The sequence below is a fragment of the Scatophagus argus genome, chromosome 7 (assembly GCF_020382885.2).
Source record: "Scatophagus argus isolate fScaArg1 chromosome 7, fScaArg1.pri, whole genome shotgun sequence".
NCBI lineage: Eukaryota > Metazoa > Chordata > Actinopteri > Scatophagidae > Scatophagus > Scatophagus argus.
The window spans coordinates 12,299,944-12,324,915 of NC_058499.1; the positions used below are offsets into that span (position 1 = coordinate 12,299,944).

Sequence of the window (24,972 nt, forward strand, 5' to 3'; positions counted from 1 at the left end):
AAAACAAGTGTATGCGCCACAGAAGGAGTATTGTTTGTGTATGCCTCCATCTTTTGGTGTTTGTGAGTACTGCAACCGGATGGGGGGGTCCGCAATGTTTAGGTAGGTGTTGTGTGTGTCAAAGAACATCCACATGACTGTCAGAACCCAAGTTTTCCCCACAGAACATTACATTGTAAACAGATGATTAATGCTACTCACTTTACCTGTCAGTGGTGTTAATGTTGTGGCTGATCAGCGTATGTGCATATTAAGTTTAATCTTTGGAGTTAGCAGTTAGCAGTTTTATCCAAGTAGACTGATCCTAATACACATAAACAAGCAAACTGTGATAAAATATTCTTGGAGGAACAGTCACAGAAAACAAGACGCACATACGAGTCTGGCACTTCCACACTATATTGTTTGTATTCGCATAGGAACACGTTGAATAAAAACATTGTTGCACATCCATCATGTCAAGGTTTCCATCTGACATGTTTTACAAAATTGGCTTGTTTGAAAAATATTGCAACAAAATAACTTCACCAGTTTCTTTAAATTATTTCAGACTTTAAAAAGTGCACTTGGCAAGTCACACAAATTCACCACCTGTTCATGGTGGGTTCAAGTACCCGTCAAACAATGTGAAGTATATATATATATATATATATATATATATATATATATATATATATATATATATATATATATAAGTGTATAGATCTGCCAATAAGGTTTTAAGGCACTTTACAACATCTCACATCTCATTCAAGAAACTTAAAGATCAGTAAATGTCATTTTCAAGATTTCTGGCACTGTATTCATACTCAGACAGAAGGCACAATGTGCATGGCAATAAGTTAACAATGAACACATACACACACACACACAGAAAAAAAGTTATGTCAAACAAGGCACACAATAAATACTCAAACCCTTTCCAGATGCAATTTAACCTCACAGTTTTGGTGATGGGAGGGGGGATTTGTCATGCAACCATTTTTGAGGCAAAAGTTTAAAGCTGTATTACTGTGTTACTGATATGCAACACTGATATGCCACTTTATACATTATGTGCTGATAAAGACAACAGGCACGGGTGGAAAGGCAGGTTGTGGTAAAACTTGCAAAGAAATCTCTAGAAAGTTGTTGTCTGCAAATATACTACATGAAGAACTGGAGCCCCAACAAAGTTTTTCAAAGCAAAGGATCAATAATATCATGTAATATTTCAGGAAACTGCACGTCTGTGACGAATGTTAGTGTTCTAAATTGTTACAAAAAATGGGAACAGCTATTTCACGTCACTTCAAGAAACTTGTTGAAGTATTTGCCTCAAGCATCACAGTTTTAGTATAGAATAAAAAAGGTAAAATTCACTGGTGAAACTAGACATGGTGGAATATTGCATTGAGATGTCAAGAAATTAAGTTTTATCTTGACTGTCACCATCTAATCCAAGAGTCTTAAATAATGATTCTGATTTTCTGATACTAATTTTTACACTATCCTGGTTCCTGAAAATGCTCCAGTCCTCTTGCACCAAAGCCTGTCCCTGAGGAGTTTGAAGAGGAGGTGGATGACTGTATTGCACTAGTAACACCGGGACTGGTCGGTGAAACTTTGCCATTATCTATTGTTTTGAAATAAATGACATAAAATAATGGCAGGACGATGCCTATCAGGAGCATGGCAACTACGGCGTTCCACCACTGAATGCCCCAGTCTGCACCGTGATTGCTTGGGCGCCCTCCTCTGAAAAAAAACCTTTGCTCTTTCTTTTGTGAGTTTTCCAAAAAATCCTCATCTTGATCATTCGTGGTCTCGATTAGTTTCTCAATATCGTGGTCCACCTCCATGAGAAAGTCGGTGACCTCCTGTAGGTGTGGCTGGGCTCTGGCTCCGTCCAGAGGCTTCGCTGGTGTAGCAGATGAAAGTGCCATTTCTTCTTCGGGGTCTCTGAGGTAAGTCTCATGTAAAAAGCTGTGTTTCTTAACAGGTATTTTGATAGATTTCAGTGCAAAAAAATCTTGTTCCTGCATGAGGTTGTTCACTCGCTTTATATCTGCAACCTATTGACAAAACAGGAATGAAGACACAAATGTCAACACTGCATACGCCACTGAAGAGATCAACACCAGAAATTATCGGAAACTCTGTGACTATTAAAAGTCTTTACTTTGCAGCCATATTGCAGTGCAAGCTTGTTCAGACTGTCACCATCCAACACCTCCCGCTCCAGCAGCTGGATGTTCCTCAGTGAGTCCTGCTCCAGCTCTTGATAAACCCTCGGTCTCATCTCCATGACACTGAACTCCTCATCATCTGAGAACACAGCAGACTCATTTGGCCTCCTCTTGAACATGTAAACCTGGCCATCTGCACTGGCATGGACATCCACTGGAGCCTGGAAAGCCCGTGGACCGTGCTCCCCCCGCCGCATGATGAAATGCCAGCCTGTGAGGAAAGTCCTACGTTAAAGCAAGGACGCAATTTAAAAAAAAAAAACAAAAAAAAAAACAAATCACACCAGAGAATTGTTTAAACATGGAATCCTGACTCAGATATGTACATGCAACACTTCTAGCTAGGATCAGCCCATTGCCATGTAACTGAGTGGGATTTTCTCATGGAGTTTCTATTGCCTGTCGTCCAAACGACTCAAGAGGAAAAATATGAGCGCCTCATCAAAATAAAATGACAATATTGTTAGCACTCGATGATACTTGCCAAGAGTCATATGGCCTCATAGTGGGCATAGCTGGTGAACGCTTAAAAAGTTGTTTTATCGCATCTGGATTATCTTTATCTTAACAGTTCAACAGTATCAACAGTTGTTAAGTTAGTAATTTATTCCATCGAACAGTTGATACTGGCGCCACAACTAGCACAGATAAGCAAATCGTATTTACAAATCATGTGGTCGGTGGACGAGGCTCACAGGGAGCACTTAAAAGCAGCACTGCCGTTAGCTGGCTAACATGCTAACGGCAGCTAATGCTAGCAGGTTAGCTTCTGAGGCACCATGACAGAAGTCCAAGTCCACGATCTGTTTCAATTCAGCTACGGTGAGTTCGGGTGATTGAGACCACGTGGATAAATGCTACGTCAACGAAATACACTTTCACAGACTTTTTGAAAAATCAGACTGTGGTACTCCTATTCGGTTACCTTATTCAAAAGCTTTGGCAAAGGTAACTCACGCCGCCGCCTTCCCAAAACAGTAATTCCTAGCTTGACTTGCTAACATTATGACAGCCACTGGTGTTATTAGCAGCCACTGGTTCGAGCAGGTCAGTCTGCCGACACGCAGCAGCGACAAGACACGCCTACGACATGGATCAGTCTCCCAATGGTAAGGATATGTATGGTTTGGGCACCAAAAGCAGTTGGTTAGGGTTAGAAAACAATCTGAAGGGGTGTGTCGTATAGTGAAGTGGGTGTGTCGTGTAGTATGCGAGGCTGCAGTTGTGTCTGCTTCTTCTTCGTCCACTCTTGAAAAGAAGTAGAGATGTACTACCGCCACCCACTGCTCAGGGATATGACAAAAACAAACAAAAAAGAAAATCATCATTTTTTATTTTCAAATACAGTGATGACTGGAACGATGATGATGATGATAATGATGACGACGATCATTGCCGTTTTCTACACTGAAACTGACATTTTAAGTTTTAATTTTGGCACTGTTATACTCCTCAGGGGCCTAAATATGATACAGAACTGATGTGTAATAATGATACTTATAAAATCGAAAATAAAAAATAGTAAACATGTTAGTTCATACTACCAGATCTCCAAAAATACATAATATTTGCGCAAAAATAGCTTTAATAAAACATACAAGTTACAATGATGTGCATAATACAAAATTAGTATATACAAATCCTTTTTAGGGTATTTTTTCCTTTAAAGCTTTACATACTAATTAACTAAGGAATGAAAAAGCCACTCTATATCTGACATTTTTTATGAGGAGATCATCAGTAGGCCTACATTTAATCTAAGCCTGTGAGACATGTGGATTCTATCCTTCTTTTACTTTCCCAGTGCAAGCAGACAAGAGGTGGTGAGAGCAGCAGTGTGAGAGGATGCTAGAGGGCGAATATTAGTTTCTGGGTCTGTGGGGAAAGAACCAAAGAGGTCTCAGATATATCCTGACCTTTGTCAAACCATTGTGGTGCCTCATTGGACCAATAGATGGGGCTATTGATCTGTCGTATCTTTTGCCAGCTGCTCATCCATCTGTTTGTTACAAGAGACTGATACAAACAGTATTTTGGCGTGGGGCAAAACATTATTTTCATTCCATTCTGTTATTGATTGCTATTGTTTAGTGGTGTGGAATATGCAGTTCAGGTAGTTTATCTAAAAAAATATTACATTGTAATGGTTTATCACTTGTCAGATGCTGCCCCGCCATTAAAGCACATGCTCTATGAGCAATATGCAAGTAAAGCTCAAAAGGTAGCTTTCAGTCTGTCCCACATCCTGCATAGCGATTACTGTTGAGAAGCATATATCTGATCAGTAACAACCATTCAGCTCAGTTGCAGCACCAAACACCAGGATGAGCTGCAAGCTCGGTCAGCACAATATGGTCCTATTCTGCTTTCTCCACATCTTTCAGATATTGAATTAAACCGTTGTCCGTGAAGCACTCTGACCACTCACGACAAATCCCCTCGCAATAACCCAAAGTTTATTTTAAGTGAAAGCCATTTTCTCAAGGAAAAGTAAAGGTTCAACGTTCATCTCATGAAAAATGTCAATTTTTACACTGGATTTGAGGGATTATGGCATTAAAGACAATCCACCTAAGGGATGACTGACTGTTGGAGCCTGCCACTGTGCAGTGATAAAGGTGTATCTCGAGTATCGACTTCCTGCCCACGCAACCGCCTAAACCAATAGCGAGCAGTGCTCAGCAGTCAATCGTGACGTTTCACCCCGTTATGACATCAAACAACTGAATAATACCAAAGTTATCCGTAAAACGAGCACTTTAAAATACATCTTGATAAGAACTATCTAAAATGACAGAAAACATCTTTAGTATTTTTTTTTTCAATTTTTTCTATTTTGAGATTTTAGTTTGCCCCACGTCCCCTCTGATAAGTTTTTTTTGTTGTTGTTGTTTACGGGAGCCTGCCACCAGGGGGCTAATCAAGGTGTTTCGGCTTCTGAAAGATTGCGTTCTCGTGTGCGTCAGAGCCAATCCGACAAGTTCGGAGCGTGACAAACGTCCTGCTTCAAAGAATCTGATTGGTCAGTCTTGAGCAGCCCGCATTCATTTGAATGAACGTAGCCACGGGTTAGCTGCTAATCTTTACATGAGACGTACAAATTTAGCTTACTTTTGCAAGCACGGTGAGCTGTATGTTGGAAAGAAATTTGAAGCAACATCAGGCTACTGTCTTCGGCCATGCTAATAAATCCCATAACTCCACCCAACCAGGAGCGTTTGCTCGCTATGATTGGACGAACAATGTTTCACGCTTATCAAATATTCACGACTTACCTTAAGCACCGTGGGCAAGCGGGGACAGTAATGGTAAGCAAGTTACGTTCACGGTATTTAATATTAGCATAAGATGGTACATAGTCATAAAATGTAAATTAGAATAGTCAGAACCAATTTGGGTATAAAATATAATTTATGAGTTAATGCTAGCTAAAACCAAATTTGGGGAAACGTTAGCCTAGCTTGAAACCCTCAAACGTCGCTCAGAATAACTCCTTATTACTGATAGTTAACGCGTGTTATGCCACAGGTAACATTATTTGGTTTTATGTGGGGATAACTCTTTTTGTTATGGAAGTACAACAAGATTTTTCGTTATTAGCTTGTTTGGGTGTACAAGTGATATTCCTATAAAACTGTAAAGCTGCCACTTCAGCCATTCAAGACCAACTCATTATGAAACAGTATAGTTGTAACTGATGGTACGTCGTCCAATTGGAGTCTTTTACACCACTGAGATTAATATATTGGTAAATGAGTGAATATTTTCAGATGACTGCAACCCCGCCTAAAGTTCATTAAAGAAGATTTTGGAAGTCTCTGAAATGGAGAGCTGAAAACATTTTGTTTGCCGTCAGTCCACACCCAAGTCCTATATTGTTTGTATCTATGTTATCAACTTTTATACCCCATTTATAGTAATTTTGTTGACTTTTTTTTTTTTTTACTTCGCACAACTGAACAATGTGCACTTGACCTACAGTAAGCATGCATGAAATTAGTGAAGCAGTTTAATGGTTGCCAGTTCAGTAGCTTAAAATAGAAGGATAACATCAGCTGCCTGTGGTAGTTTCCTGTAATATGCATAGTGTCCTACATTGTTTGGCAGGATGATTTACAGAATTCAAACTCATTATGCTGTATGTTTATTGTGTCTTCATAGAGCACAGTGGGGCTTTTTTTTTAACAATTGATGTGCTGTAGCTGACAATGGATTAGAGATAGCCTGGGGTTGTTAAACCTAATACTGATTAATCTAAATATACATTGATCCTAATCTGGTGAAGCTGATCCACATCATTCACACATATACATCATGTAGATCAGTGGTCTCTTAGTCATCATGTCATGCTCCACAAATAGTTTGAGCCAGTGTAACACCACTTCAGTTTTATTTGAATGCTTCATGTAATATTTTGGTACTTTGCTGGCTGCAAGACGCTGAGATATTTAGTCAATGTTCTCATTCAGAAAAGTAAACCCAATTTTACTATGCTCCATGTTTATGTTTAGCTGTGTTGTGGGGGTAGCTAGCCTCCTCTCTGTCTAAGCTACTATGGTAGGTGAAGAGAGACTCACATGGGACCAGTGAAAGGCTGTATCTTAATTTATACAAGGTGTGTACTGATGGAGGTTAATTGGACAGAGATTTTGGAGCAACCCTTCGCAAAAGCCACAAAACTGTGCTTCCAAAACTTGTGTGTTATGTGTATTAAGTGAAAAACAACATTTTCAAAAGGTTATGACATACTTGTTTTCAAAACAGGCATCAGTGATTCAGACAGAGAAACCAATTGTGCACCTAGAAAAGAAAAAGAGATAATGAGGTGAGTTGTACTGTCATTGCACACACCATGACATTAGTATAGTAGTGGGTGTTATTGTGGAACATTTTCCACATGGCTAATTGAATTGTGCTAAAACCAGTTAACAAATATCTGAGAAATGACTTTTTCAGTGCGACTCTTTCAAGCTCTTTTAGTTTGCTGATGTATAGACAAGGACATGGAAAGTCGCACAGCGACAACTGGAAGTGACAGTACGTGATTGTAGTACATAAAGTCTATAGAATCTATTCGGTTCGGCATTCCTCACTTGTCATGGCTATTTTTTTTGTCCCAGTTGAATGTAAATTTTTAATTTAATGTAAGGTGTATAAATTTGATATCATGAACTTGTCACCCTGGTGAAATGTTTTTCTGAGATAGAAATACAGAATGTCGTGGACAAGACAGAAAAGTATTCCAAACAGAAAATAATTTCTGATATAGCACTGTCTTTGTGTATCTGTGGTTTGTTTGTGGAGTGTTGAGAGAAACCATGTGGAGATTGTAGTAACTGTGATTTGTCAACATGGAGGGCTTGTGTTTTCTAGTCTTTTCTTCTCAATTGTTGACAGTAATGTCAACGTAAAGCAAGAGTCATTGATCTTTTCAGTAAGACACGTGCTGCTCAATGAGATTCCTGATTACTGTGAATGAAAAAATGTAAACAATATTATTTTGGCTAGAATACGGTTGTTTTCCGTTGAAGGCAAACCATTCCCTTGTTATTTTATATTACGAAGTGAATAAAAGCACAATATGGCTGGTAATGCAAGACATATTCATGTAGTGTCGGGCTGTGATAATGATATAGAAAGTTACCCTGAAATGACACAGAAATTAGCTGATGTGTTCCCTCTCACTTGAGACAAAGAAAAGATGCTCCAGTGATCTCATCACATTAATCATCAGAGGTTGAAGGAGTACTCAGATCTTGTACTAGTGAACGTGGTTAACCAATTTATACAGTTTATCTTCCAATGGAGCTTCTGAATTTTAATCAAGAATCAATAAGGTTTTATCTCAATTTATAATATTACATCATAATTTACTAGAAGATTATAATATGTATTATTAAATTAAGCCTGTAAAGTAACTAGTTATTAAAGTTATCAAACAAATGTGGAGTGAAAAGTATGGCATAGAAAACAGTTTCTTTCCCCAGGCTGTCTCCCTGATCTCCCCGTAATCCACCTGCCATTGTATGAACCATCACACTGCTTGCACTACATCATTCCACTGTTTGCACTACATGTATATATATATTTATCTCGTTTTTTTTTTCTTCTTGTAAATACTTTATTCTTCATTTTTTATTATTATTATTTATTATTTTGTATTTTGTATGGTGCACAGGAGAGAGAAAAATCCGGAGTCAAATTCCTTGTATGGTCACACGTACTTGACAAATAAAGCTGATTCTGATTCTGATATACCTTCTAAATTGTATTGGAGTAGAAGCAGAAAATAGAAATAAATAGCAATAATAATAATGATGGAAATAAAGTACAAGTACCTTAAAACTGTACTTAGGTACAGTATGTGAGTAATGTACTGTAAATCATATGAATCATGTACCAAACTGTTGTAATGGTTACCTGTTCTCTGAGCAAACATGGGCAAATGATGACATTTCCATTGGCTGGAGAATCAGTCGACCAATCAGAGCTTTGTGGTTTAGAACTTGAATTGGGACAGCGTCATTGTTCTTAGCTTGGGAGCTGCATTCAAAACATTGACAAACATCAAGTCTTTGAAGGAGCTGCCCTGTAAGTCATCTTAAAGACACAACTCTTAATTTGGCATGGATCTCATGATAATTACTCCTATGAATCACTGCTGAAGCTTTTATGTTGTCTTAACATGAAATTGGCGTGTCAGATATATCACATGCTTAATTTATTAATCAATTTATAATCAAAGCAGACGTGAAGACAGTTTTAGGTGAAATGAACAAAGTCAGTGTGAAAGTTTTAAACTTTAGAAAAGATAGTTTACACCATGGCAAATGGAAAAAAATGTTCTAAGCACACAAAATGGGATCCTTTTTTTGTATTATTAACAACATGCACACATGTAGTTCTCACTGAACAAATACCGACACCTTTGTAATAATGTCAGATATTAATCTGTCCAGCCTTGGGTTCAGAATCTGATTTGATGTCTTTTCTTGTACTTTTGATTATCACATCCTTATACCGTATTGTTTTAAACACAGGGTATCGTAAAATTATTGATACTTTGGTACTTTTGACAACCATGGTTTGGATTGAAAAATTGGAAAAACTGCAAGATTCAAGTATAGTGTTTTCATTGTGTGCCAAATCTTGTTGACCTGTCTATTGATCTACAATATTCTCCCCAGCAGGAGACAAATGCTTCGACTGAATGAACTTGTGTAAATAAGCCTTCAGTTGAACAATTAATCTATAATGGATAGAATGTATTTCTTATATTCAGTGCTTGGGGTCTTGCCTTTTATAAAATACATAATGTGTATATTATTTGAAGTCGCATATAATGCGGGGCAAGGCTACAAGCAAGAATCGTTGAACATGAACTTAATAGCAGTCATGCATATTCTAGTGTTTCTCTTCACATATGCATACCCATTCAGCTGGAAACCATAAATGACCTCCAGTTGACTCCTTTAACTTGGCAGCATAGTCAACTCACTAGCAAATGAGATTCTGTGTTTAAAGATACAAACCAGTCTCTTAATTAAAAGAATCACTCAATAGTCATTGATCTCATGGGCGTACACTGTTGCCCACTGTAACTGTGATTGTTCAGAAACTGCCTCATTATTGTATGTTTATCTGCCAGTACAACCACTGCATTAACTTAAGCTGAGCCTTACTGTTGACTTCATTGTCTCATGAAGTCAACCTTTGCACATGAAAAGCCTTAGTGATAGCAAAGTTAATGTTGCCTTTGAGGGAATCATCATATCATTTACATTGCATTCAGATTCAGAGTGTAACACTGAGCGATGGTCAACAGAGCGGCATAATGTGCCATATTTCAGGGCCGCTGAGCAGCTTGTCCAACTGACGGGGAGGATGGAGAGAGAGAGAGAGAGAGAGAGAGAGAGGGAGGGAGGGAGGGAGGGAGGGAGGGAGAGGGGTGGGGGTTAAAACTGTGTACACTGTATGCACATGTTGCCTGAAGAACAACAAAAAGGGCTTTGCTTTAAATGATTCAGAGCAAAGATTAAATATTTATTGAGGTGAAAGATTCATGTATGCCACATCTATGAACTCATTGCCGTGTGGCCACATTATATCATGTTCCAATATCTCATCTTGTGTTAAATCTAAAAATGTGTGAGAGGTTTTTTTCCTTTAGAAGTATTTCTAAAGCCAGATGATCGCACTGCTGTTCCTAACAAAGCACGTGTTGATGATGTATTATGTATGCGCAAAAGTTGGCTTCAAATTTTTACTTTTAAATGCAACTGTAACTGCAGTTTTGACGAATCAGTTATTGATAAAATACTTGAATATATTGAAATATTAATATATATAATATATTGAATATTTCTCCTGTTTCTCACCAAACTTTAGGCTAAAGCCGCCTTGGGGAGCTCAAACTGTCATCAAAATTCGACTTTTTATAGGGCATGTGATGGTAAGGTGGATGTTGAAAGCAAGTGAATTTTAAATCTACATGCACAACAATAGCAAATCTTTCATGTCCTTGTTAGCATATCACAGTAATTTCTTTTATTGTTATTGAAGTGTTGACACAGGCCTGATTACACCATATTGCCATACACTGAAACATTTGATTATTTGTCTTGCAAAAAATAGAGCGTAAGATTTTTGTTTTCATCTGCTGGGCGGACATTGAAATGAGCCACAGGTGACTGGAGGTTTTTCTCGGATATCCAAGGGGGTCCTGCAGCAGTAGTTGGTGTGGGGAAATCAAATTAAATCCCTATGGCTCAGGGTTATGGCAACAGTTCAGATGTTTATTGATTAAATGTCAACTGCCCAGGTGAATGTGATTCACAACTCAGAGGGGCCTAATTCAGCAATCCATCACTAGTAGAGGAACATTCAAACAAATACATCATCACTTCATATTTAGATCTCTTGTATAACTCTAATAAATCTCTACAGCATTGTAAAAGTTGGTGATACGATTTGTGTTGGAATAGCTTGGTCAGTAATGCTGTCTACAAGTTAGTTTTTCTAAAAAGGACAATACGTAGTTTATAATGCTATGGGTCTCTCAGTAAAGACAAAACAAAGGACGATCCAACAAGACTGGGGTAAAAATTTTCACGAATGAGGCAATGTTTTACAATTTTTTGTTGCATTCATGCATTTCCTTCCTCACTCTCACTCTCTCCTGGAAGTTACAGGAACATGCAAAATAAATGTACTTTTACTGCAGTTAAATTACAGAGTTCTTTGGGTTTAGACATTGTTAGAAATATTTGGGATACTCTAAATACAAAACTGAACTTCGAATGAATGAACAACTGAGCATTGGTTAGAGATTATATAATTTCATGAGGACATAATGACGTGTTGAGAGACGCGATGGATATTAGATCAGTAGATATGTAATCTTCACTTTGTCCTTTTGGTTTTTAGAAATTCAAGCTCAGTGGTCATTAATTGAAACTGAAGTGACTCATCAAGTGAATAATAATTCACAGACAAAAACAATCACCATTATTCTAGTTATACTATTTTAAAGTGAATATTTTCGGCAGTGAATGGACAAAAGAAGAAATTCTGCAGTGGATTATTTTCAATATTTTCTGATGTTTTATAGTCCAAACAAATAATGCATCAAAAAACAAACAACCCCCCAAAAAACGGCTTATTCATAATGAAAATCGGACCTTGTTAGTTGTAGCATTATTCTCAATAAAATAATAAAATAAATAATAAAAAATTCAGAATAGAATTAAATACTGCACAACAAAATACAAGGTTAACTCTTTCTGTGAGGACAATAGAGTGCAAACATGTTGGCGGATTAAACAAGCTCCCTGTTATGCAGGCATGTTAATGATGGTGTATTTCAGGATACCATGGATACATTGTCAGACAAGGAAGGTCTGAAATTTGATGATAGGTGCAATGCCTCTGTAGTGGGATATATTAATTTGGATCCCAAACCCTAAGGGTGACCCCTCACATGAGACAGAGATCTGGCAGTCCTGGTCTTCATTGCAGGCCATGAGCGTACAGTGACACATAACCTTGCCCTGTCACCACCCTCACCAGTGTGTCAGCTAACATTACTGTGATTGACGGTGAGCCAGCACTCCATCCCTATGAGATCTGAGGCTCTGTATAACCTCGCCCTAGCTGTGTACCAGGGCTAGGACATTTGGGGCATGGTACTGGATCATGATGCCATCTGTGTTTGTAGCCTGTACGTCTGTTAAACAAGGGCACAAGCCTTTGTAACCTTGTTTAAATGGAAAGTTTTTTTTTAAATGTTATCTCAGTCAAAATTTGATGAAATATCACTTTTATAAGCAGATAACCAAAGAATAAATATTTATGCAGTAAAGTAACATGTTAACATAATTGTTTGACTCAAAAGGAAGAATCTGTATGCTCATATTGATTATTAATGACAGGTAGGAAATGAAACAACGCTCTCTCTCCATGAGCTGTATCTTTGGTTATAGCATCCTGTAAATAACACAAGCAGTGCAAGCAAACCTTTAAAATAGAGTTGAGAATGCAGCTTATTAGAGCAGAGATTCAATGGAACTTTTATTGACTTGATAAAATCTTATCTGACATATTATACTTTACGTAACAAAAGCAAGTGCAACAGATTTATATAAAAAAAACAAGTTACTTCTATCTTTTTTACAATATGTTTATAAATTCACCGGAGCTGAGGTCATTTATCAGATTTCTGGAGCCTTTTGTTAACCTTTTGTCTGCTGAGTTTTAGGACTGTGGTTGGAAAGCAAGAGAGATTTTCCTCCTTCACTTTGCAAACAGTGGCAAAGCAACACGCAGTAGCTCTGCTTGGTCTTGAGAAGTCTCAGCATTTATTTACCGACCAACTGTGACTTGCACTGGACATTTACAGTCAACTAAAAGCTATGGCTAACTCTGCGTACAGTTCTGCTTTGCTGCACACACGTCATCACTCGCCTCTTGCTCTCGCTTCACCACGCACTCACATACATATAGCTCTGTTTCTTAAAGGAGCCACGCCACTCTGTCAGCACTCTATTCTCAACTATGGAGAACAGCTGATCAAGCAGCGTTATGAATTCCATCATTTTCCTAGTATTTGCTTTGGTCATTTTACTGCTCATACCAAGGAGATAGGAGATAGGAGAGGCTGCTCGTTTGTGTCTAGCATTGAGCTCTAGCTAGCTTTAGCTTTAGCCGCTTTTCCTTTGCTTGTGTCTTCTTCACTCACAGTGAAGAACTTGTAAACGTCTATCTGCGAGTTAACAGCTTAGATATGCTAGTGACAACCTTCTCGATTCACTATGTTGGCATCTAATTCACTACCCCTGTGAGTTACTTGATTAGTTACTGGCTTTGATATACCGATAGCTATAGCACCACCAGACTCTCATTATTCTTATTATTCTTTCTATTTCCACACCCTTGACTATCTCATACACTGTAGTTAGAATTTGTAAGGAGCTGATTTGCTTACAATGTGAATGAAAGAATGTGAATTATTTGGAGTCTGTAGTTTGAGTAAGACATGACTTTATATGAGCGTTGTGGGGGTGTGTTAACTATAGCTGCGCTATAAATCAAATCTTATTTCAGAGGCATTCACAGCAAGACAGGCCTTGAAGCAGGAGTCCCGCTTGAGAAGCAAGTTAGCATCTGTAGGTTAGTTGTAATGTACATTCATATCCAGCAGATGAATACAACAGTGAAACCCCTCAACATGTAAAAACATTAAAGCCACATAATGAATAAGCTTTAAGAAATTCTTCTACATGTAATATCACAAAAAATTCAGAAAGTCCAAAGCAAAGAAATATTTGTGGCTAAGAGCAAAATGCACTAATTTTTAACTAGGCAGAGGTTATTTTTTACAACACCTGCATGCACATACCCCGAAGGAAACACTGAACTGAGAGGCTTCATGTAATGGGCTATGACGGAAAAAAACATCAGAGAGGGGAATATCTTGTAATGCTTGGTATCCTCAGTGAGAGTTCAAACTGCAGTCACGAGTGTCACTACCTTTGCAATGTTGCTGGATAGAATGTAAGCTTCCTTGTGACCGCAGGTTTTTAAATAATGTATTCCAGTTATGTTCAGGCACTGCACTGTGGTTTTCCGCCTTAGCTGAACCACTAGACAATCTGCCAAAATGCCATAATGGAACTGATGTATGGTTTTTAGAGAAAGCAACAGCGATGATACAAAATTCTTTTTCATTTCTCAAGTCGTATCAAGTTAATTTTATTTATATAGCCCCAAATCACAAATCACAGTGCCTCACCAGTCTTTGCGGTCTCCACAGTGTATGACACTGTCTGTTCTTAAAACCTCAGTTCTTGTGAGGTAAAACAAAAACAAAAAAAAAACAAACCTTTTTAGTAAGGAAACAAACGGAGGCGCTACAGAGGAGGGCTCCCTCTCCCAGGACAGACAGACATGCAATAGGTGTTGCTTGTACAGAACATAGAACAGATTATAATGACAAAATTTCTGATATGCAAAAATAATAACGTGAAGACTGTGGATTATTGACAGCTGGAGGCGTCACCAAGTGGCCCCTGTGGTGGGGAGGAGATCATATGGCGCGGGAGCCACACAAACAAACCAAACAAAGAATCAGATAGTTTACACAGTTTGATGACAAAAGGGGAAAAAAAGAGGTTCCCGGGCAACTCCAGCAGACAGGTGCATGAATGAAAAGAGAGCAGGAGGAGTTTGCAGCTTGCAGGTTGAGGGAAATAGCAAACGGAAACAAACAAAAAAGTTCACAGTTTGTTGTATTCTTGTTGGCAGGTCAAAGTTGAGCTGTAAGTGTAGCGGTTAGGGTTATGTTGGAATGTTGGTATCTCCTGAAAAACAGAGACACCTTTCGTATCTACTGTACTCGTTTTCATGAATAAAATAATGAAAAAGAGGACTCTCTGGTGAGAAAACATTTCCAGAGGTAAGCTTTTGATATTCAAGCAAGAACTTAGCACTCTCCTCTACACCAATGGGATGATTCCCAATATTATCCCATAATCTCTGACAATTGGAACTCGAAGGAAAATGGTTTTTCCTAGATCACATGCTGACATGTATGCTGATATATGGGGCAAAGTATGGATTTTATAGTCATGATGAACTGGTGGATGAATACTCAGATTGACAGCCATGGTGAAAGGGTGATGCTCGCTTTAATGGACACTTATACCATCAGCAGTTGCTTCAAAAAGTGAAGTGACAAAGTGCAAAGATAGCATTAAAAGTCTCTTGGAAAACATATGGGCTGAAGTTAAAGGTGCAGATATGCATATCACGAAAGAACTTTTAGAATCTCCACAAGACCATCTTCAAGGACCTGTGCAAGCAGTGGGGCAGTGCAGCTGCAATTGGGGTTTTAAATTGCCTCCACAAGCTAACTGGTTCAGGAGTATAGCTACATGGATGGTTACCTTTTGTCCATGTCAGGTATTTCAACAAAACACAATTTTTGCCCCACCTAGGTAACCTCCTTCTCTGCAGGAGGTTACCCAGATTTGGGGCCGGACTTTAGATCTTCAGGCCACCTCAGCGATGTGTCCTCATAACTACAAGGCAAGGGATTAATTTCCAGTCCTGAGCCTTTCTGAGTTTGCCTGTTGTCCTCTGTACTGGCTAGGCTTTATTCCAGGAATTCTCCAGTTTCATTCCATTTTCCTCAGAACCATGAAGCAATTGAACACACAAATGATTAAAATATGTTATCAGTGATTCAATAAAAAAAAAGTAATGTTATGTTATAAAAGTTGAAGCTGCTATCAAAAACAAGTCTACACAATGGAAGCAATAAAACTACATGGTAGTGTGTAGTTTGCAGATTAGTGGAAGGTGCCTGCGGAGGTGACTTGTAAGGCAGCTTTGTATCCCCCTCGCAGTACTACACCAGTACCAAGTTTGTCAAAGTTTAATTTTATCCACTCCAAAATACAACACAGAGTTAACTTTTTTGTGGGTGGGTAAAATCTATCCTGATCAGAATTGTTTTGTTGATTGTTGTTTGTTCTAGGCTATGGGAGCTCTAGTATTTTTTCAGTTGATTTAAGTTGAAATAATCCTCTAAACCAGTTAATTCCTTTTTTCTAATTGTACTTTAGAAAACACCACGAGGAACTTAAAGCACCTTTATCTCATTTGAGAAGATCTATTAATATAAAGGAAGGATGAAGTGTAATAAGTGTGTAAGTTGTCCAGTAGGTTTTTATATGAGGAAATCCTGCGTGATCTAAGTAGCCACTGACCTCCAAATGAACCACAGTAAAGGACAGAAAAAGCTATATGGAGGAGGGGTGCTGTAGAGCTGAACACGACTGTAATCGCTGTAATCCCAACAAACACAAGTCACTGACCTGTAAAGCCACAACTAATATAGCTCAGGATAAAATAGAATTCCTCGAGATCTATAGAGCTGACACAAAGGATGAAAAGACAAAAATGTTTTTTCAACAAGAGAACAAGATTATCTTGTATGCTATTATTACATAGTATTTCGCAGTTGTATCATGAACTAAATGGCACTCATGGTCCATTTCCAAGGGTATTTTTTACAATTCAATGAAGAAGAGTATTGTATCAACCTTCTGTAGAGAATGCCATGACCTACTGATGAAGTACATCTTCTTTGTATTTGGTGGTCATCCACAGGGAAAGAGAACAATTAGGCCAAAAAAGGAAATGGTCAACATCGGGAAACAGTGCTTCTGCTTCCAACTGTGCTATCCCTTTGCCACTTTTTCAGGAAGACAATAAAAGAAGACAGGCAAAACTGAGAGTCAAATCGAAGGTTAATTGGAGCCAGGGAAATGTCAACCAATTTTACCGATCACCCACAAGGGATATGTAGCCCTTGGTAAAAAAAGATGCTGGAATATCTGGGCTGTATATTAGCTCCCTATCCATAATGGCCTCCTGAAGAGAGTGGTGATGACATCTTTGCAGCACTCTGTTTCCCCTCAAAGCATTTGTGTGTGCACAACAGACATAGTGACAGTATGTGTGTGTATTCAAGTGTGTGTATATGTATGAAAGTGTTATATGCTTCATGTCAGAGTTAGTGTTGTTACTGAAGATTTAAGCTTCTTGGGAACTGACAGGTGTTGGCACCAGATTTCTGACACCTCTGTGGTCATGACATGTCCATCCCCTCCAGTTAGTTTTGCGATAACACATGCTGGTTTAACAACAACTTATCTGCTAAAGAAAATAAGACACCTGATATGCCATGAATTATAAATATAGCAAAATATGATAATGAACAGAGAGTACACATTGTTGTGTTTTCTGAAGACTTTAAAGCTGTTTAGAAAAACTTTCAACATGGCAGCTTTTGAAAAATCACAGGGAATAATTCTGCTTTTTCTCTCTCTCCCTCCCTCTGTGTGTGTTTGAATGATTGGTACAGCATCCTTCAGTGAAATAAAAAATCTCAAGAATATATTTCATATTTGCTATTTATTAGACACACACATATATTTAGTTTGCAATTGGTTAATATATTCTGTCACTTCAATTAAGCTGGTGTACAATATAATCTAGGACTGTAGTCCCCTAAACATTTGACGAAATTCATGTATCTGTTTATATAACGATTCCTGCTTATTTAAGTTATGTAGGCAAAAAGTAAAAAAAATTAACAACCCACTGTGTTGACATTTGCAACTGAACTGTTCCCATTATGTTGCTGTTAATTAAATTAATTAGCTCATGCAAGTGCATGTTTATTGAAACCTTCTTGGGCTGTGCTCTGTAGCATTTACACATGCTATCACTAACATTAAATCATGCTTTCACAGCCTATAGTCTTTTTTATGCCTTCGACAAAGGGCAACTTAGCCTTGATTTTCACAGTGGACTAATGATAATAAAAGGAATTACTCTTGGTATAAGAAAAGGTGCTGTAGTCCAGTCTTAATTGGTGAGCTCCCTTCCTAAGTTGATCTGGTCTTGAGGCTGCCAGTTAGTGAACTGGTCAATTAATCTTCCCTCTCTCATAATGAGGTGGGGGATCTCAGATGGCTGGTCCTTCACACAAAGACAGACAATGTGCCCAAAGGATCCTCTGTCCCTGCACCAAGTGACCTGACAATTAAAAAATGTGCCTCCCTACTTCCCCCTCCTCACCAGGTGGCAAATTGGTCTGACCCAGCCTCATATCAAAAGGACTAACCATGAGTTCAAATCAACTTCACAGGCACACAAAGGGGGTAAAGGGCAGTATCATCCATGAAATAAGATTGTTGTATTAAGACTTTTGCCCCCCCCCCCCAAATCATTCTGCCTTCCTCATTTTGCGGTAAATGAAAAGAGACTTGGATTCTCCCTGCTGTGAGTCACAAAGGTATGCCCTCTCCAAGGAAAAAAATGTTGTAGCTTGACACTAATTTGAGGATGCAGATGTGACAATGAAATAAGCTAAATGTCTAGGGTTAAATGTGCATGACCGTGCAGTGTATCAGACTTCAAATCCCTTCAGCAAGAAAAACGATAGCAGAGGAGCCATTCACACTCAGAGTCAAAATGCACATTCAAAATTCTTGACCTTTGCGCCATTCTGATAAGTTACCCGTGATGAAAGAAATAGTGCCTCTTACACTCAGTAAGGTATTTAACTGCGTTCATTAGTTCGATGGTAATAATAATGAATATTCAAACTTCCCTTTGTACACTCTAGTGTGAATAAGAGTGTTCAAAATACCATACTGTTGGTTTAGTTCATTAAATCACTTTTTTTTCATTTTCACAAATTTAATTCTGCAAATTGCATATGGAGTCGAGGTATTTTTTTTTTTCTTGAAAGCTGGGTTACAAGCTACAAACATAGAACATATATACAGGTTAATAGATTTAGAATAAGACAGGATAGAAGTCAATTAAATGGGACATAGTAGTTATTTATATTTTATAAAATGGATTGTGCAAATCAGGCAATAATGGTTGTTAGCCGTGGTGCAATAACCGTGATGACTTACACGATACTATATCACTCTGCTTGTATGAAGCTTTGATATGCTTCGTCTGTATCTAGGCAACACAAGTCTTTAAAGACTTACGAGTTAGATTTGTATTTGTAGATGTAAGTGTCTTATTATCGCAAGTAACACGATGGTAATAATAATGCGTAAAGCATCTTGACCATAGACATAGGACACTGTATGTACTACACTATCTGTTCACTAAAACTTCGACATATGGGAAACACTGTGCATCAACTTTTACTGCATTTGACCGCTAAACATAGATGAGGTAAACACAGAGCCTTCCTTCCCCTGTCCTGCCAGAGTCATGTGCTCTTTTGTCTCAGAACATGGTTCTGCCAATCGAGTACAGCGGCTTGGTGGTGGATGTTATGGTGGAGACAAGTCTGTGGGCATAGCAGTTTCTGATTTTCTGTTACTTGGTTAGTGTGAATCCCATTATGGCCACTTCATTTTCCTACAACTGGACACTAGCGGGGTGTATCCTTAAGCTGGGCTAGCAGCACTTACATCATGGACTGTTTCTCTGGGAGGTCCAGCTGGTCAGGTTGAACAGTTCAAAGATGGCGTGACTAGTGATCAACCACAAAAAACTGCTGCTCTTATTTAAAGTCACACTGCAATATTGGCTTGCCTCATCACGCAGGACGCTGTGCCCCACTGTTGGCACAGAACGTTAGCTGAATGGCCACAACAGTCTTGATGATGAATGAAAGATGAAAGAGTTTCCTCCACAGGGATACTGGGCTCATCCTTAGAGATAGAGTAAGGAGCTCAGACATCCGGAGGGAGCTCAAATTAGAGTTGCTGCTTCTTTGCATTCATAGGAGCCAGTTAAGGTGGCTCGGGCATGTGATCAGGATACAAGTCCAACTAGTACGAGACAACAAATAAATTAGCTAACTGATGCAGTTAGAAGGTTCTTTATACCAGTAACCCTTATGAACTCAGCAATAAAACAGACCTATATCTTAAATATCTTGAACATACAAGAGGAATCATTCGGTGTTCAGGTTTGGTCTGCTGAATTACAAAGAGATATGTTTCAAGCCTTGGTGAATAAGTCTCTTACAGTTCAGTTACAGCTCAGTGACTAACCATTATAACATTGTTGAAGTTCACTGTTGAGTGTCAGTAGCTACAATCCTCATTGATCCATGACTTCATCAGGTGCTGCCATGCAGAACGGTGGTACAAACCAGACATTAGTCCATCCACTGCCTCAACCCGGTTGTTTGACTGCTGACGTTCTGTCATCGTCTGCTAGAATTCAGACATTATATGGAACTGAACAGAAATACAAGTTTAGATATCTGTTTTTTTATACTGTAAAATTACACAGTTTCATGGAGGTCTTGTTCTACTTCGGTTTGCTTTGTAATTGCTCACAACTGTATATTATACATTGTATCATATAGTCTTGAACAGACTGAAGATTAATAATAAATAAACACGACAGTGGCAGTTTTGATCTCAAGTGACCAAAAAAAATAGATTAATACAGGTCCAAAAATAAATATGAAAAACTTGTATTAACATTTCAACTACTACTTCTACTGCTGTACTTGACTTAAAATTTAAAATGCCTATCACATGGATTTATTTCAACGCTGGAGGAATATACCTTGGTTCAATTAACCCATTATTGTTTAATATTTTCTCTTTCTCATGAAACTAGTTATTTTATTAGCCTGTATCAGGATGACCAGTCTCCTAAAAATATGGGAATTCAAACGATAAGTAGATGCTAAAAAAATGATCTCAGACCTCCACCAAGGAGGCAGCCAGTACTCAATATAAAATCAACAGCCTGTTGCTTGTTGAAGAGACAGTGTTATGAGTGTATACTGTATGTTAGCCAATAAATCACAAGAGTTTACAAATCCTGAATTGACCCTAGGTTTGAGGTAATGTAGAAACCCTACCTTAATTGCAACAGCAATAGTTCAAGACAATCTAAAGGATCTGTATCAAGATTTTTTTTGTCATGTTTTTAGAGTGAAGCATCCTATGGGGCGTTGTACGTGTATGTTTTTTTTCCCCCCAGATATTGATATTAGCATCAGCCTAACAGTACCGGTCAGGATATTGTGTCGTGCACTATTAAGCACATGCAAAAGTACTGTCTTAAATATAGGAGGGATGGATGGCAGAGCCTGTTTCTTAACCAGTAGGTGGTAGTCATATTACATCAGTAAATTCATTCAAAGGCAGTTAAAAAGGCTTTTATTAGGGAAGCCATCCCTGCTTACTCTGCATCTGCTCTCTGGTTAAAGTTTGCATCACTTTTTTCTGACCATGTACAACTTACTGCTGCTGTTTGTTACTTGCTTTGTGGTTCTTTAATTTGCTGAAAATACTAATTCATACATGGCTTTGAGTTTCTAAGCATAATTAGACAATAATATAACTTTAAATAAACAAAAAACATGAATACTGTGATCGATCTTTTTAGCTGTTTGGGTGATTTGAGTTTTTATTTCTTGCAAAATTATAAGAAAAATGTATTGCTAACTGTTGTGCACTGTCAGTAGAGGAGTGTGTGACCTATTCACCTATGGTTTAAAAAAGGCCATTAATGGGAATCCTGCACAGTTTACCTTTCAGAAAAAAACACATATATCATCACACATATTTTATAAAGAGCTGAGTTTTTCCTGTTGATACTGTATAGCTCATAACATATATTTGGAGCAGAATATTTGTACACATGAACTTGACCTTGCTCATTTTCAATTTATGGTGACTGAATTGTTCAAATAGTAAAACCCCTGTGAGGGATGATTTAATAGTGAGAGTACCCTAAGTATGGGTCAAGATCAGAGTCAAGTTTTTTTGGCTGTGTCTTGTGGAGTACAGACTCCACCGAGAGTAATTATTTGTGGAGGGTTTAGGGCCCTGGGGGTGACGGAGTGGGCGGGAGGGGCAGAGGGTGCGCTGAAACGGAAAGCACGCCAGTCCCACTCATGGTTGATGCTCAGTGAATCTGAAAGGTCATGTCATGTTTTCTGGCAATTGACTCGATTGGTTTGGATTCTGCAACATAAGGCCAGGACAGTGTTGTGTGTGTGTGTGTGTTTATTTGTGTGTGTTTCTGCACATTTGTTGGGAAATATGCCCCTGGGTTATTTTTTGCATTGACCTTATTACCCCGCACAGTGACGAGCTTGCCACATAACTTGCTCCCTTTGACTTTTTAACACACAAACACATCTCGGTGCAGATACTTTACCCAACCTTTAAGATATTTGTGAAATACATCGACTACATTCACATTAATCCGATGCTTCTCTAATGCTTAACATATAGGAAATTACCAGTGATAGATTATGTTGGAACTTTTAATGCTATATCAACCATGACAAGACGTTTTCATTTAATAACTAGAATTTATTAAATTTATGGATGCCATCGTGGAGCATGTCAGGAGAGAGAAGAAGAGGAAGGAAAAGCTGTTTATTTTGTGGGTCTGTGCTGCAGTGTCCACTTCCCTAATTGAACTGAGACAAAGACAGTATTAACACATTTAATTAAGGTTGATCACAATCATCAAACACAGACAGCTTACAACTAGAGGCAAGCACAGGCGTATTGTACATCCTGTGCTGCAGTTTTTAAGGATGTATCCGCTGATATGGCTTTTGCCTTGCAGCCACTCTGTGCAAGTAATTTACCAGAACAATATAATCTTAACCTCTCCCCTTTACTCATCATCTGGGAGGCTGAACTTTCCAGCTAAAAATAAACACTGTCCGCATCAGAAGGATTTGCACAAATTATGCGAAATGGAACTCTCGCCTTAAAAGCTTTATAACACAATTTGATAGAAGTGACGCTAATTAGTATCTTCAGCCTATATATTTTAGTTGTTACTTTTAAACACAAGCTTGTAAATAGTTTGTGTCTTATTAGAATATATCCAATTTATTGAAAAAACATATAATAAAACCACCAGTCTGTCCTTTTGGTAATAGCGTACTATGTGCAGTTTTATCAGCAACTCCTTTGCCAGCCTTCACTCCACTATGCCTACGCGGTTGACTCCTGCACTCCAGCGGATCGGTGGCAGAGGTCCAGAGCCACTTAGATCATTTTACCCGGGGCACAAAGGGGGCAGAGAGGAGCCACTGACCCTGCGCTCGTCAGGCAGGGCTTTACGCCTCGCTGACTTCCCTGGTGTGACATTTCTCCTGTATTTGCCCCCTCCCAACGCCTCGCCATGTAACCACCACTGCAGTGCAGAAAAGGATCGTTGTCTGTAGAGATATCAATCAAATGAACAGCATCTGGGGTCAATCTGCTGTCACTGCTCCCTCTTTGCTGTCCCAGTTCTCATGTAAAGTGACAATAATGACAGAATGTCAGAAATGTTGCCAGATGTGGCCAGTTAACACAAAAGGACACTTTGAATAAAACAGAGACATCGTACCTGTCCCCCACCCATCATCCATCACCAGACCTTTAACACACTCTTTTTGCTTCTCTCAACGTGGTGTGTGTGTGTCTGGATTTAGGCCACCTCCCTACAACAAACACACCTCCCACTATGGGTCACACAGTGGTCATGACATTATAAAAGGATCAATTGTGCCTTAAAACACTGCCTCTTCTCCATGGGGATATGCAGTAGAACAGAAGGGGCTTATGCAGAGCGGCTTTAATATCTATTTAAAGTGCTTTAGAGACAATGATCTAATGAGACATTTACATTTTGTTCAGCTGGGTTGAGAAAGCTTAGACCAAATCAACTGTCATATGAATTTTGCTGATACACATGTACTGTATAAACTAAAATGTGGATATGGGCATTTTTTTTTCTCTTCTTACCAATTTCTAACCACAACTAAATTTGATTTTCACCTGAATCTTTTGAATCACATTTCTTGGTAAAAGAAACCCTGACCACTGTTAGTATACAAATGCACTTCACATTCCCCCTTAGCTAGTAAAAACAAAATATAATGTTAAAAAAAAATGTAATTGACAGTTAAAAAAATGGATAAACTTCAGGGCTTTGGCACTGCTCTGTATATCTTTTAAAATCAAAATTTCACCAACATTTTCTTTATTGTTTTTAATTCATTTTTTTAAACCTCTCTTTAATATTCAAATGAGCAGCATGTCATTCCCAAATTTCTGTATTTTACAATAAATGACCCCAATATTATAAAACATATTATTCCATGATCCATCATTTAAGTATTAGACATTGATTATTATGAAGCCTGCCATAGTTTACACATGGATGGGGCTGTTCAGTGCAAGTGGTGATAAAAGACTGCGGTAAAGGCCTGTACATTTTAGCTATCCATAAGCTGTTGTCAAGGGAGCTGCCAAGAAGGGGTTGGGAAGGTAAAAGCTAGGACATACTGTGCTGGGTTCAACATGTGTCTGCAAAAGCCTGGAGGTTCCACAGCAATCTGTTCCAGTTGGTTCACTCTTGTGCTGTGACCTCAATTTTGGACTGCTGTTGGAGCTTCCTTGCACTCTGGTTTGACACAAGAAACAGTAGAGGTCGGCAGAGTGGAAGAGCTGCTCAAATTTCAAACAATGATGCTGAACATTGAATTAACATCCGCTTATCCTGGGCTGCAAGAGCATCTCCTACTTGGCAGTTCTGTGAAATGACACTTTCAATTGGGGTCAATTGGACCCCTGCCTCTGGATTTCAGGCAGTTTATATGCCTAGGGGTAATCAGGGGCTGTAGATCTAATTAGAGTAACAGGTTTTCATACTGTAGTTC

The 24,972-nt window shown here is 38.5% G+C and overlaps 1 protein-coding gene and 1 long non-coding RNA gene across 5 annotated transcripts in view; one reads left to right on the forward strand and one right to left on the reverse strand.

Moving 5' to 3' along the window:
- Nucleotides 1–682: 682 nt before the first annotated feature.
- Nucleotides 683–3,369, reverse strand: lysmd4 (LysM, putative peptidoglycan-binding, domain containing 4). 2 transcript variants are annotated; one of them, XM_046395163.1, is made up of 3 exons: nt 3,154–3,369; nt 2,162–2,439; nt 683–2,054 (listed from the first exon to the last, which is right to left on the reverse strand). In XM_046395163.1, the coding sequence occupies exons 2-3, from the start codon at nt 2,423–2,425 to the stop codon at nt 1,488–1,490; spliced, it is 831 nt and encodes a 276-aa protein (XP_046251119.1). In that variant the 5' UTR covers nt 2,426–2,439; nt 3,154–3,369; the 3' UTR covers nt 683–1,487. The 2 variants fall into 2 exon arrangements, with proteins under 2 accessions (XP_046251119.1, XP_046251118.1); XM_046395162.1 differs by lacking the exon at nt 3,154–3,369 and adding an exon at nt 2,713–3,062.
- Nucleotides 3,370–5,081: 1,712 nt separating this feature from the next.
- The window catches only part of LOC124062146, a 142,827-nt gene continuing 122,936 nt past the window's right edge, over nt 5,082–24,972 (forward strand). For all 3 annotated transcript variants that reach the window (XR_006843868.1, XR_006843869.1, XR_006843870.1), the window contains exons 1-2: nt 5,082–5,536; nt 6,993–7,053. This is a non-coding gene — a long non-coding RNA (uncharacterized LOC124062146). The remainder of the gene's footprint in view (nt 5,537–6,992; nt 7,054–24,972) is intronic.

What these genes read in the sequence shown, in the direction of transcription:
- lysmd4 (XM_046395162.1), bottom strand. An exon ending in CACTGCAATATGGCTGCAAA is followed by an intron (nt 2,055 to 2,161) that starts GTAAAGACTTTT and finishes TTTTGTCAATAG; the next exon opens with GTTGCAGATATAAAGCGAGT.